A 13,313-nucleotide genomic window follows, 5' to 3' on the forward strand; every position below is an offset into this window, starting at 1 on the left:
GGGTGAAAAGGCTGTAGAACTATTTAAAAAAATAAAATAAAAAAAGTTTCCTCAGTCTTTCAGACTCTACTTACACGGATACAAGGAGGAAAGAGACTCTCACTATTGACCGATGAGTAAAAAAACAACAACCAAAAAAACAAACAAACCAAAAACAAACAAAAAACAACAACAAAAAACACAATAACAACTGCAGAGAACACGCGGAAAAGACGGCCCTATTGACAAAACTGGGTGAAGCTGACTGGATCAATTGATAGCAGAACTTCACACTCACAGTTACATCCATGGAGAAAAAGAAGCAGACACTCCTCTCTCTCTCTCCCCTCCTCCGCCCACCCCTCTCCACCCCACCCGCTACCATTCTCTCTCTCTCTCTCTCTCTCTAACTGTGACGCACCACATGTTTGTTTGTTTTTTGTTTTTTTTGTTTTATGTCTGAAAAAGAAAACTGGAAAGCAAACACACACACACACACACACACACACACAAAGCGTGCGCACACAAATAACACACACACGCATGCATACACGTAGGCATACACGTGTCTCTCTCTCTCTCAGCACATGTATACACACACATGCACACACACGCACACCACAACATGCATTCCGCACGCGCGCGCGTGTACACACACACACAAACACACATGCGCGCGCGCGCATACGCATGTCTACAATGTTGAATTACTCACTATTAGAAGCAGAAGAGCAAAAAGCTGTCAAGGTAAAATCACATTGGAAAAACTCCGTTTAACTTAACACGCATGCGTGCATGTGTGCGTGCGTGTGTGTGGCTGTGTGCATGCGTATGTATGTATGTATGTATGTACGTACGTACGTAGTGTGTGTGTGTGTGTGTGTGTGTGTGTGTATACGTGTGTATGTGTGCGTGCGTGTGTGTGTGTGTGTGCGCGTGTGTGTGTGTGTGAAGTGGAAGATTTGTATCACAGTCACTGCACTGAGTACTGAGAGGGTGTACATGGCGGTGTACACGTTGTCTTCTGTTGTGGTGTTTTCAGCATCGTCCGTTGTTTTTTTTGGTTATTTTTCCTTTCGCAGTCTGGTCCGCGTACACACACACACACACACACACACACCACGCACGCTGGAAAGAGTATAGTATTACCGTCAGGGTGATTACCACGACTGACTCCACACCAGTCACTGTGTCAAGTTGGACAAATTAGATCCCTAAGATTATCCAACAGGGGGGCGGGGGGGGGGGGGGGGGGGGGGGGTGAGGCGAGGACGTATGTATACACATCTAAACAGAGAGAGTGGGGACAGAGGGCAGAATTTTCGGAGGGAGACGAGATGTGATCTGGTAGAGATACACAGACTGAGACTGGTGAGAAAGAGAGTGGGGGTAGGGAGAGAGAGGATGGAGGGGGACTGGGAGAGAGGGGTAAAACAGGTGGGAGATAGACGGGGAGAGGAAAAGAGAGAGAGAGAGAGAGAGACAGAAACCGAGACGGAAAGACATAGACACAGAGAAAGACAAAGAAAGACACAGACAGAGATAAACAGACAGAGATATAGCGAGAGACAGTCGGACAGAAAAAATCTATATACCAGTAGACAAGTTAACAAAGAAGTTAACAGTGGTGAGCAGAGACAGTGACAATGAAATAATGTGTTCGACACTGAAAGAGGAAAAAAATCAAAGAGAGAATCGAGTCCGAGGGAAGGGCCATATTTAATGATCTGTTCAAGAAAACAGGGGACAGGATGATAACAGACAGACAAATTATATAGACAATATAAAACCTCCCCCCGCATCCCTCTCTCTCACCTCTCTCTCTTATTTATCGTCAGGGCACCGGTGTACCTTATACGTCATGTCTACATTCTCTGGATCCACAAGTATGAAAGTGCTACATAAATGTACTATTGCTAATTTCATAATATTTCATGTCACAGAGGAAGGGTGCCAGACAGACACAGACACAGCAGCAATACACACACAGACGGCGAGGGCGGACAGCCAAATAACCAGGAGACAGGCGGACACCATGTGGAGACATGCAACACAATGCCAGCCAAGGGTCCCCCAAATAGTACACACATGGCTGCGAAAGTCTCTCTCTCTCTCTCTCTCTCTCTCTCTCTCTCACACACACACACACACATCCACATCCACACACACACACACAACAGACGAGCATTGCGTCTATTGCGAATAAACGCAACTGAACTTGAAATGGAGAGAAAACGTTACTGCAACATTACTTGGAAAGACTGGGTAAGTAAATCATATGGATTTCTAGAGAATGAACTGCAATTTCTGGATAAGTGTGGTATACATATGTGTACATACATGTGTACCGATTTGAGATCACGTCTTCTTGTGACTGTAATACACCGTTTAATTCCCGATTCTCAAATTATTTGTCGCGAGGAACTGACAACACAATACGTCTTCGAACTAATCTGTTGCCGCTGAGCCTTTTTTCAGCCCGAACAGACATGGCAAGCTATACATGTATGAAGATTAAGAATGTTTTAACGTTCGTACTTTATGGTCTGTTTTCTTGTGCAAGATTCTGCACAATTGTGTGCATGTCCTCACACTTTGTTGCTTTCACTTCGTTGCTTTTTGCTATCAGTCGTAATATGTGTTTAGTTTCAGTATGGATTCATCATTCCTTTGATGGATTTTACGACATCTAAATTGAGTCTGCGGCTGAGAGTCTGAGTCTGAGTCACACATCGATTTCGCCGTCTCCCTCTAACGACCGGCACAGCGGGCATAGTACGTCTGGCACTGAAGGAGCATCAAGGCGACGCGATGCACGATGCAGTCGGCAGTCCCTGCGATGGAGGAACCGACTTCTCTGCAAACCCGACGCACTCAACTCCCCTACGTTAAATTATCTATAAATTATAATTATTGTTGTTTTTGCTGCTGCTGTTGTTGTGGTTGTTTTTATCACCACCAAGGGAAAATACAGCATCCTTCGACGTCAAAGTAGCAACAAAAAATAACACGTTTATTGGAAGAAGAAGGTGGAGAAGGTGAACAAGAACAAAAAAGCACAAAAGAAAAAGAACAAGCAGAACATGGTGAAGATGAGCAACCAGAAGAAGAATAACAAGAAGAAAGAAGAACTATAATAAGAATCCCCTTTATCACACAGTGTTAGTTATGCTCTCCCATCCATTCCACGGATGCATAAGTCAAATCCAATTCGTCACAGTATTAGCTGCCTCTCACTCATGTATACAGGGGAATCTTATTTTTTTTACCGCAGTATTAGCTTTGGACCCACTCCCACTTGGCAATCAACTTCAGCCAAAGCTCTCTGTATGATGATATGCGGTGAAAGGGAAAAACCCTCAAGGCGAGCCGGGTCGTTACTTGTAACACATTCAGTTCATCAAGGCATACATTGTTCGCGTGTGAAGGGGTGTTTATCTGTGTGTGTGTGTGTGTGTGTGTGTGTGTGTGTGTGTGTGTGTGTGTGTGTGTGTGTGTGTGTGTGTGTGTGTCTGTGGAGAGAGAGAGAGAGAGAGAGAGAGAGAGAGAGTGAGTGTGTGTGTGTTTTATGGGTGCGTGTGGTGTCTGTGCATGAATCAAGTGTGTGGGAGTGGGTGCAGCGCACCGAGTTGCATCATCGTTATCGTCATGATGATTGTAATAATTATTGTTGTAATTACTGCTGTAATTCTGTTTTCTCCTGGTTTCATTCTTCATTGGGGAACAAAGGTCTGCCGGGTTTTCGTGTTTTTGTTTGTTTGTTTGGTCGGTTGGTTTTGTTTTTTGGGGGTTTTTATTTTCTAAACCCAACATCACTCCGTTATGATTCGGAGATCGAGTCAGTGTGGATGATACATGAAATGGAAACACACACACACACACACACACACACACACACACACACACACACACACACACACAGAGTCGGATCGTGCACGTTTGCGCAAAGCACAAGAAAGAACCCACTGTTGAAAGAAAAAAAAAATTAACAGGTGTTTGTCACGGGTGAAATTATCCAGAGAAAACCTTTCTCTATCCCCCTCCCCACCCCTCCACTCTCTCTTGTCTCCCCACCCCCTCTCTCAGAAACACACTCACATCCTCCTCTCTCTCTCTCTCCCTCTCTCTCTCTCTCACACACACACACACACAGAGGTACACACCCACTTCCCAAACTCAGACCGAATGGGAAGGAGAGGTGACAGGAAATAGAGAGAGAGAGAGACAGAGAAAGACAGAGACAGACAGACAGACGGGCAGACAGACAGAGACAGACGCAGACAAAGACAGACACAAAGATATGGGCTGATTTGAATTTCTTAAACGAGTAAAGTGAAATAAGCAAAGAGAGACAGAGAACACACACACACACATACATGCACACACACACACTCCCGGTGCTGCACACACACACACACGCGCGCGCGCGCACACTCTCCCGGTGCAACACACACACACACACACACACACACACAACACTACACACCCTTTGCAGCAGCATCAACACACACAAAAACAAGCCAAACAAACACGACACCCACCGACAGTGAAGTCCCTCTTGGTGACGACGATGTCGTTCTTGGCGTTGCCCTGCTCGTGAGGCAAGAGCAGCAGCGGGAAGGTGGGCGAGGTGGGCAGGGCCTTGCCGCTTGGGGTGGGGGTGGGGGGCCCCGGCCCTTGCCCGTCGCTGTCCTTCTGGTCGCTGCCCCCTCCTCCCTCGTCCCCCTCGCCATCCCCGACCCCCTCCTCCCCCTGGAAGATGTCGGGGTCGGGGCTGGTGGTGCCGGTGGAACTGGCGCTGGCTCCGTCGCCGCCGTTGTGGTGGTGGTGCAGGGGGCGGCCCTCCTCGTCAAAGTCCGCGATCAGCTGCAATCATATGTTCAGTTCACTTTCATTTTCACATTCAGACACGTTCTGCTGAATGGTTGATAACAAAAACTGGGCAGTTTGTGCGGTCTGGGTACATTTGTTAGGTTCTGTCTGTAACTGACTATTGTTATTCAGGGTATCTGCTGAACGGCTGATAAAAACTGGACAGTTTTCATGGTCTGGGTGCATTCATCGTAAGTTCAGACAGTAATTATGGACTAACGTCATTCAGGATATAATTGACTGATTAAACGAGTCTTGCCTGGAAGATAAAAGTTTAATCGGAGTTTTGCCCAATGAGAAGGCACCACCTCTGAATCATGGTCTGAGTGTGTGTGCCAGCCATATGGGAGTCTGTTGAATGGCTGATAAAAACTGGACAGTTTATATGGTCTGAGAACAATAGTTTTAAGTTCGGACTGTAATTATGGACAATCGTTATTCAGGACATCTGCTGATAACATCTGGATAGTTTGCACGGTCTGGGTACATTTGCACATTTCTGACTGTAATTATGGACTATCGTCATTCAGGATATATACAGATTTGCTGAATGGCTGATAAAAACTGGACAGTTTGCAAGGTCTGGGTACATTTGCACAGTTCTGACTGTGATTATGGACTATCATCATTCAGGACATCTGCTGAATGGCTGATAAAAACTGGACAGTTTGCACGGTCTGGATACATTCACAAAGTTCTGACTGTAATTATGGACTATCGTCATTCAGGATATATACAGATTTGCTGAATGGCTGATAAAAACTGGACAGTTTGCAAGGTCTGGGTACATTCATTCAGTTCAGACTGTAATTATGAACAATCATCATTCAGGATAGAAGACATGTTCTTAACAGGTCCCGTGCATTTTATACAGACATATGTGCATGTGTGTTGAGTGCGAGAGTTCAGTTCAGTTCAGTTCTTTTACTCAAGGAGGCGTCACTGCATTCAGACAAATCCACACACGCTACACCACATCTGCTAAACAGATGCCTGACAGCATTGTAACCCAGCATGCTTTGTCAGGCCTTGTGGGAAAATAAAATGAAATGAAGTCAAATAAAACACAAAAATAAATAGATAAGTAACTCAAGTAATGAAATTATCAATTAAAATAGTATAGGCAGACAGGGAGTGAGAGACAGAGAGAAAAGAGAGATAGAGAGAAACAGAGAATGAATGAATGAATTTTATTTCTGAGGGTAGCTGAATAAGCAAACAATGCTTTTTTTTCTTCCAGCCCACAAAAAGCGAAAAAATTAAGGTGGGGGGGGGGAGAGAGAAGGAGAAGGTGAAAGAGAGAGAGAGAGAGAGAGAGAGAGAGAGAGAGAGAGAGAAAGTAGTTACTAGTTGCCTGACCTATGCATAAACTCAACATGCAAGGTAGGTGTTGAGAGTTCTGTAGGTTTACAAACAGGGTGTACGGTACCTTTACAAGCAAGAAAAAATTTTTTTTTTAAGTTTCAGTTTCACTGAGGTGTCCAAAGCATTATGGAAGACTGATCCATATACATATATACTGTTATATAATTAACCTGCTTTTAAAATAACAGAGGTTGCAGATGCCTGACCTTTAACCAATTTCTTGGTCAGGTCTCAGCTGCAAAACAAGGGTGACACTGCACATCTTTATTATGGTGAATTAACTTTTCGTGACTTTTCTTCACACACAACACACACACACACACACACACACACACACACACAAACTCACATCAACAGACTGCGCATACCAACACCCACATACCAACACACACACACACACACACAGACACACACACCCTCACATACAAGAAAAGCAAATCACGTTGCAAAGATACTCAAGACTGGGCTACCCATCTTTAAACAACACCTTCCCGTTTGATAGACTGTCTTTCGAAGGTCACAAACTGTGGTTAAAAGGGTGCAAACCATTCACCACATTGCACTTGCAGGTGATAAATTCTGTCAGCTGTGCTGAACCTTTGAGCCTATGTTGTTGATTTACACTGTACAGACCACCTTGAGTCCCCTCGATCACAACCTGCAATATATGTACTGTCTAAACCTTAAGTGTTCAATAGGTGGCAGTTCTGGAAAACTCTGTGTGTCTGTGTGTGCTTGAATGTATTGTGACTTAGATTTTGCCTGGATATATGTATCACTGCTTGCATGCATATGCGAGTGTGCATGTGTGTGCGCATGTATGTACATGTGTGCATGCAAGCATGTGTGTGTATGTGCATTAGTAAACTTTTTTGTAATCATACATTCTAAATCTGATAAAAACAAAAAAAAGTTATTATTATTAATATCACAAATGTATCAATATATTCCCATCTACTAATGAAGCATAAACACAAACACATATGAAAAATCAATGCACTCTTCTTTTGAAATTAAGGGATAAACACACACACACACACACACACACACACACACACACACACACACGTACAAAAACCACCCACCGACCCCCCAAAAAAACAACTTGTAAAACACACACACACAAACACAAAAAAACACCATACTCAGAAAAAATGAAAATAAAGGACATTAGGAAGGATATACAGCAAACATGGAACATGTCTAACAAGAAACAGAAGTTACAATGACACACAATAACATTGCAACAGCTGTGGTCTTCTTTCGGTTATCACAGAATCTCCAACACCCCACCCCCTGCCCCCGGATGCCCCCACCCCAACACACAAGCATGTCCTGTTTGAAGTGCTTCATTCTACACTGTTCATGCAGCACAAACTACAACTGTTGATCATGGACCTGCACAAACTGATACATCTATCCATAGAAGAATAAAAACCAATCTGTTGTTTTCATGCAGCTGTTCGTAATCAATGCATTTACTAAAGAGCAAAATGATTTGGGTTTCCACTGATATAAATTATTCACAATCTCTGTGCAAGAGATAGCAAAGTTTCACTTTCAGTTTAAAGATGTCAAAGCATGCAAACTGATCTATACTGTAATCATTATATGCTGTACCAAAACTGTTATAAAAAAAAAAAAGAAGAAAAAATAGAAAAAAGAAAAGAAAAAATGATACTGTCTTTACTTCTATTACTCAGTGATGCACACCATCTCCTCACAACGAATTAACGATAATTACAGGAAAATGTCCATGTATATATATCAAATATGAATTTTATACTGAGAAAACATTTTTCCAAGTCTGATTCAAAACAACAATCAATCATACACTTTGAATATCATCCCCTTAACACTGATTCTCTGTCCAATGATCCACAAAATACTTGCACATATGTCTTTTACTGTAGCTGACCAGACAATTCACATGAAATATGACCACCAACCCCCACCCTGACCCCCACCAACCCCTTTCCCCTAAAAAACAACAAAAACCCTTATTTTCCTGGGATTTATTTGAACAATGTCTACTTCATCTGATAAATAACAATAACACTTATAATTTATCATAATAATCATATTACTAAGCACCATACTGTGCAGTTCTTCTGCGAGTTGAGTAGCCACTATCAATATGCTGATTTTTTTCTTCCACTTTCACTTGTAATCTTGAATGCTGTATATTTTTTCCTTTGGTGGAAAAACAAACAAAAAATATAGACTAACCTAATATATTTTCCTTTTTTTAGAATCTACCGTGGGAGTTTAATGAGACGTGCATGGGAAAGAAATGGGGCAGACAGAAGAATTCAACCCGTGCACATGAAACATGTCAACAGCTGGGACGGGCGCGTGGACTTACAAGCGCAACACTTGACGTAACCCCACACAATGCTACCACCCTGAAAACTCCACCCTCCGCTGTCAACCCAATCCAACAAACCCACTTTACTCGGTAGCATTTTCGTTATGTGCAAGTTACCCAAAGTCGACATGCGAGCGAGGACTTCCCCAAACAAACAAACAAACACAGCCTGTGTCCGATCCATGTTTTTTCTACTGACAGATCCCGAGCAGCGCAATCAACGTCCTTCCCGGCCCCCGACACAGGAAAGGCAGTGGGCGTGGAATGTCTTTGTCCTGGTCAGGTCTGGTCAACCGTGAGCCAACCTTTGGGTCAACCCCCCCCCTCGCCCCTCCCTCAACTCCCCACCCCCACCAACCCCCTCAACCAGAACCACTGACCTATTCTCTTTATGAACTGTGAGCGCAGTAGTGTTTTCAATTATGAGAACAGCCGCATGTACGTGTATCACCTGGGGAGTAAGGAAGACTTGTTGGGAATTCAACATTGTATTGTAATGTATTGTACTGCACTGTATTGTATATTACACTTTGTCATAACAGGATTTTCTGTTGAAATTCGGGCTGCTCTCCCTGCGGAGAGCGCATCGCCACAGTGCAACACCACCCCTTCATTTTTTTTTTTTTTCTGCAAGCGTATTAATTTGTTTTGCTGTTCAAGTACATTGTTCTGCAGAACTTTGCCATGGACAACCCTTTTGCTGTGGGACCTCACGTCAAAATTACCTGTCCATATGGGAAACAAACCTGTGTACACTGGCTCCCTTGATGGGCGCATTACCCACTAAGCCACCACTCCACATGGGTCATGCATGCTGTGCAAGTCGTATCATGCATATTGTTGTAAAGTCTGTAAACCACCTGATACAGGAAAGTTTCAAACTGTGTGTAATCAAAACTGGTTATCTTGTTGATTATGAACAAAATAAAGTTTATGTTATAATCTTGGCTAACTTTTATTCATTTATTGAAAGAAATGGCATCTTTTCCACTGCAGGAAAAAAAAAAGTGAAAAAGGAGATGAACTGTGGACTGACGGATAAAGAAAATGCAAGCACACAGATGCATACATACAAATCTCTGAAGTGCTCATGGGGCAATAGAAATCCACACGACGTCAAACATACATATCTTAGACAAATGCCCTGCAGGATTTTTTTTTTTTTTTTTTTTTTTTTTTGAATATTATAAATCAATTCAAACCATGCATATTACAGTTTATGTACCAATAATTTGTATTTTTCTCTCTCCTCAGGCAGAGCACATCACTACAGTGGGGCGCCGTATTCTGTTTCTAGTGCGACTGGAAGTGTATTTGTGTTGGATGACCCTTTTGTTGCTGTACATGCACTATTTGCATTTTATACACAGAACTTCTTTATCGTCTTATTCACATCACTAGCACCCAGACTACCACTCAAGGTCTAGTGGAGAGGGTCGGGGGTAAAAACTGTGACATATATATATATATATATATGGGACTTGATCCTGTAGACACTCACTTCCTAGCTGGGCACATTAACACTAAGCCACCACTCCAATGACTTAAAACAGAACCTTCACAAGACAATACTTTCAGAAGATATGTACAGAAGAGCCACAGGACCTTCATAAGACAACACATTCAAGAGATGACATACAGAAGAGCTAAGTCTCACACTGAAGAATAATTTACAGCAACTGACTGGGTACATACTACTAACTACTAAATTCCATCTTTACACTGAGCTGTCTGAGATGTCTGTATTTCACTTCCTCAAACCCCTGCACTCAGTTCTTTCATGTCTGGCTTACATTAACTCACTCAGTATGGCCAGTCCTCTCTTCTCCTCTACACAGACCCCTCGGATGTCCTGTGGGTGTCTGAATGACCCAACCTTTAGCTTCCGTCATCAGAATTGTGGTATTCTTTGTCAACATTCACCTCTTCAGTATAACAGCCTTCCGCTTGCAATATTTTGATGATGGTAATTGGGGTGAAACACTGTTAACGTCGTCTCTTTCGCCGTTCGTATGGAGAGAGTTAATTAGCTTGTAAAACTTACTTCTTTCCATGATAGCATCCCCCGCCCCCCCTACCCTCCCCCCCCCCAACCCCTCCCCCTTTCTTTTCTCCATCTGTAGGTTCTCAAGCTTAACTTAAACTGATTACTGGCTGGTACATGGATGAGATTCAGACATCCTCATCCTGTTTCAGTCTGAAAGTGGAATTCCTATGTTACCCCCACCATTATACCTTAAATTTGCCATCTTTCAGATAGATTTTCCTTCACCCTGATTTTAGACTGTGTGAAGAATCTCATGCCTACATTATGATTTATTATTTATGAATCTCATGCCTACATCATTATTTCTATTATTAGTATTATTATTACTATTCCAACTGCAGAATCACTCACCTGTTCTCTATCATCACAGACATCGTTCAGCTGGTCATCGGGGTCAAGGATACCACCGCCACTGATGGTCTTCAACTTGTGCACATCCACCCAGTGACTCCCTGCCTAAAAACACAAACACACAGCACTGCATCAAACACGGTGTTTTTCATGATAAGTATAATAATAATAATAATAATAATAATAATAATAATAATAATAAAGGTACATTTATACACAGATAGGTCAAACACAGGGTGTCTTTCATAATAAATATAATAATAATAATAATAAAGGTACACACACACACACACACACACACACATATATATATATACATATATATACATACACACAGATAGCCTGAGTCACAACTGTCCTTTCTCAGTCCACCACAGAAAAAGCTGATGCTAAAGGAATGCCAACATAATAAAAAACCAACAACATCAAATCATGACAGGAGATTTGTTGGCGCCTTGTGTACCAACTACAATACAGACCTGTAATGGCTGTAGCACTAACTAATCTGTCATTTATTAAAACCACACATGAAATGTAACAGCATTAAAAGAAAAAGAAAAAATATCGGTCGACTTACTTAGGTGTCATTACACAGGCAATTTTTTTTTTTACATGCATACGTACATGTTTAAAATTGTATAAACTTATACATGAGCTCTGTCTGTGTCTGATGTCTGTTTTACTATTTGTTTCTGTCTCTCTCACAGTCACAAACCACATGCAAATACATACAACCATGAAAATACAATTTACTGATTTTAACTAATCATCTTTTCTCTTTTTTTTTTCTTTAAAAAAACATTTCTTCTCATTAGGTTTATTGTCTATTTACTGCAACTGTACAAGAAAAATACATTCATTCATTTCAGCACTCTCTCTCTCTCTCTCTCTCTCTCTCTCTCTCTCTCTCTATATATATATATATATATATATATATATATATATATTTCACACTCACACAGTGGGTGTGGTGGGTGGGTGAGATTAGTACTGAAAATAAGGAGGGGGTTATTGTTAATATTCACCACAAAAAAACCCAAAAAACAGTGGAATGGAGGGACATTGGGGTAAGGAATCATCAGATATACAACCAGTCACAGAAATTACAGTAAGCTACCCACCACAGAGTGGCATGTATGATTTCAGCAGTTGATGAATTACAAATTGCTGGGAATCATAAATAGTTCGCCTTAAACACTGCCATATCTTGTGCTCAAATCTATCCCACTGTTCATATTCTGGACAGTGAGAACTGGACAGTCAAAATAATAAATTATGGTGAACTAAAATTGTGCTGGAGCCAAAGTTCAACAGGTAACATTTTATTTTTACATATTTTCTATTCCATGAGGCAGAATAACACCATTTGCTTGGAAAGTGAAAACTCACAGATAAATGCACATTATAACATATTCAAGAGTGTAATGTTTCATGATGTACCCATATCAGCCATGAGAGGGTTAATCTAGGAAACATAGTTTTGTGAATCTGTTCTGTGTGGTATTTTATCAAGTTCTGCATATGTATGTATAAAAAATAAAGCTGTGCAACCTGCACTCTTCTTGACACACTTCATACAAACATGCACATATTCACTCACGCACGCATGCATGCTTATGTTCATACACACATGCACTCAAAGATGCATTTGTGTCATGGCCTGGCTTCGCTGACGAAGATCTAGGAAGGGCGTTGTCCACGTCTGATGCAGGCACGCTCATGGCTGACAAGGCCAATGCGGGAAAAGCAGAGTCGGCCGCAGCGGTTGCAAGGGAAAGTCTGGTCTGGGTTCGCGGCTGCAGCGTCGTGGTTCTTCCTCCTGCGTTTGTCCGCAAGGCTGGCCCTGCGGTTGTTTTCGAAGGAGGAGACAGCTTGGTGGATGGTGCGTCGCCAGGTCTCTCGATCAGCGGCTACTGCGGACCACTGGCGATGGTCAATGTGACAGGCACTGAGAGCTTTCTTCAAGGAGTCTTTGTATCTCTTCTTGGGTGCTCCTCTGTCACGGTGGCCAGTGGACAGTTCGCCATACAGCGCGATCTTGGGCAGGCGGTGGTCCTCCATCCTGGACACGTGCCCTGCCCAACGTAGCTGGGTCTTTAGCAGCACTGCCTCGATGCTGATAGTCTTTGCCTGCTCCAGGACCTCGACATTTGTGATGTAGTCACTCCAGTGGATGCTGAGGATGGTGCGAAGGCAGCGCTGGTGGAAGCGATCAAGCAGTCGTATGTGGTGCCGGTAGGTGACCCAGGTTTCGGAGCCATACAACAGGGTGGGCAGTACAACAGCTCTGTACACACTGATCTTTGTGTCTTTCTTCAGGTGTTTGTTGTT

The 13,313-nt window shown here is 42.6% G+C and overlaps 1 protein-coding gene across 1 annotated transcript in view; it reads right to left on the bottom strand.

Annotated features, from left to right (window-relative positions):
* Nucleotides 1–13,313, bottom strand: part of LOC143293506 (uncharacterized) — a 109,142-nt gene that overhangs the window by 75,097 nt on the left and 20,732 nt on the right. Inside the window, exon 3 of the mRNA XM_076604407.1 lies at nucleotides 4,521–4,845. Coding sequence (XP_076460522.1) covers nucleotides 4,521–4,845 — 325 coding nt within the window. The remainder of the gene's footprint in view (nucleotides 1–4,520; nucleotides 4,846–13,313) is intronic.

Source organism: Babylonia areolata, chromosome 19, assembly GCF_041734735.1.
Source record: "Babylonia areolata isolate BAREFJ2019XMU chromosome 19, ASM4173473v1, whole genome shotgun sequence".
Classification (NCBI taxonomy): Eukaryota; Metazoa; Mollusca; class Gastropoda; order Neogastropoda; family Buccinidae; genus Babylonia; species Babylonia areolata.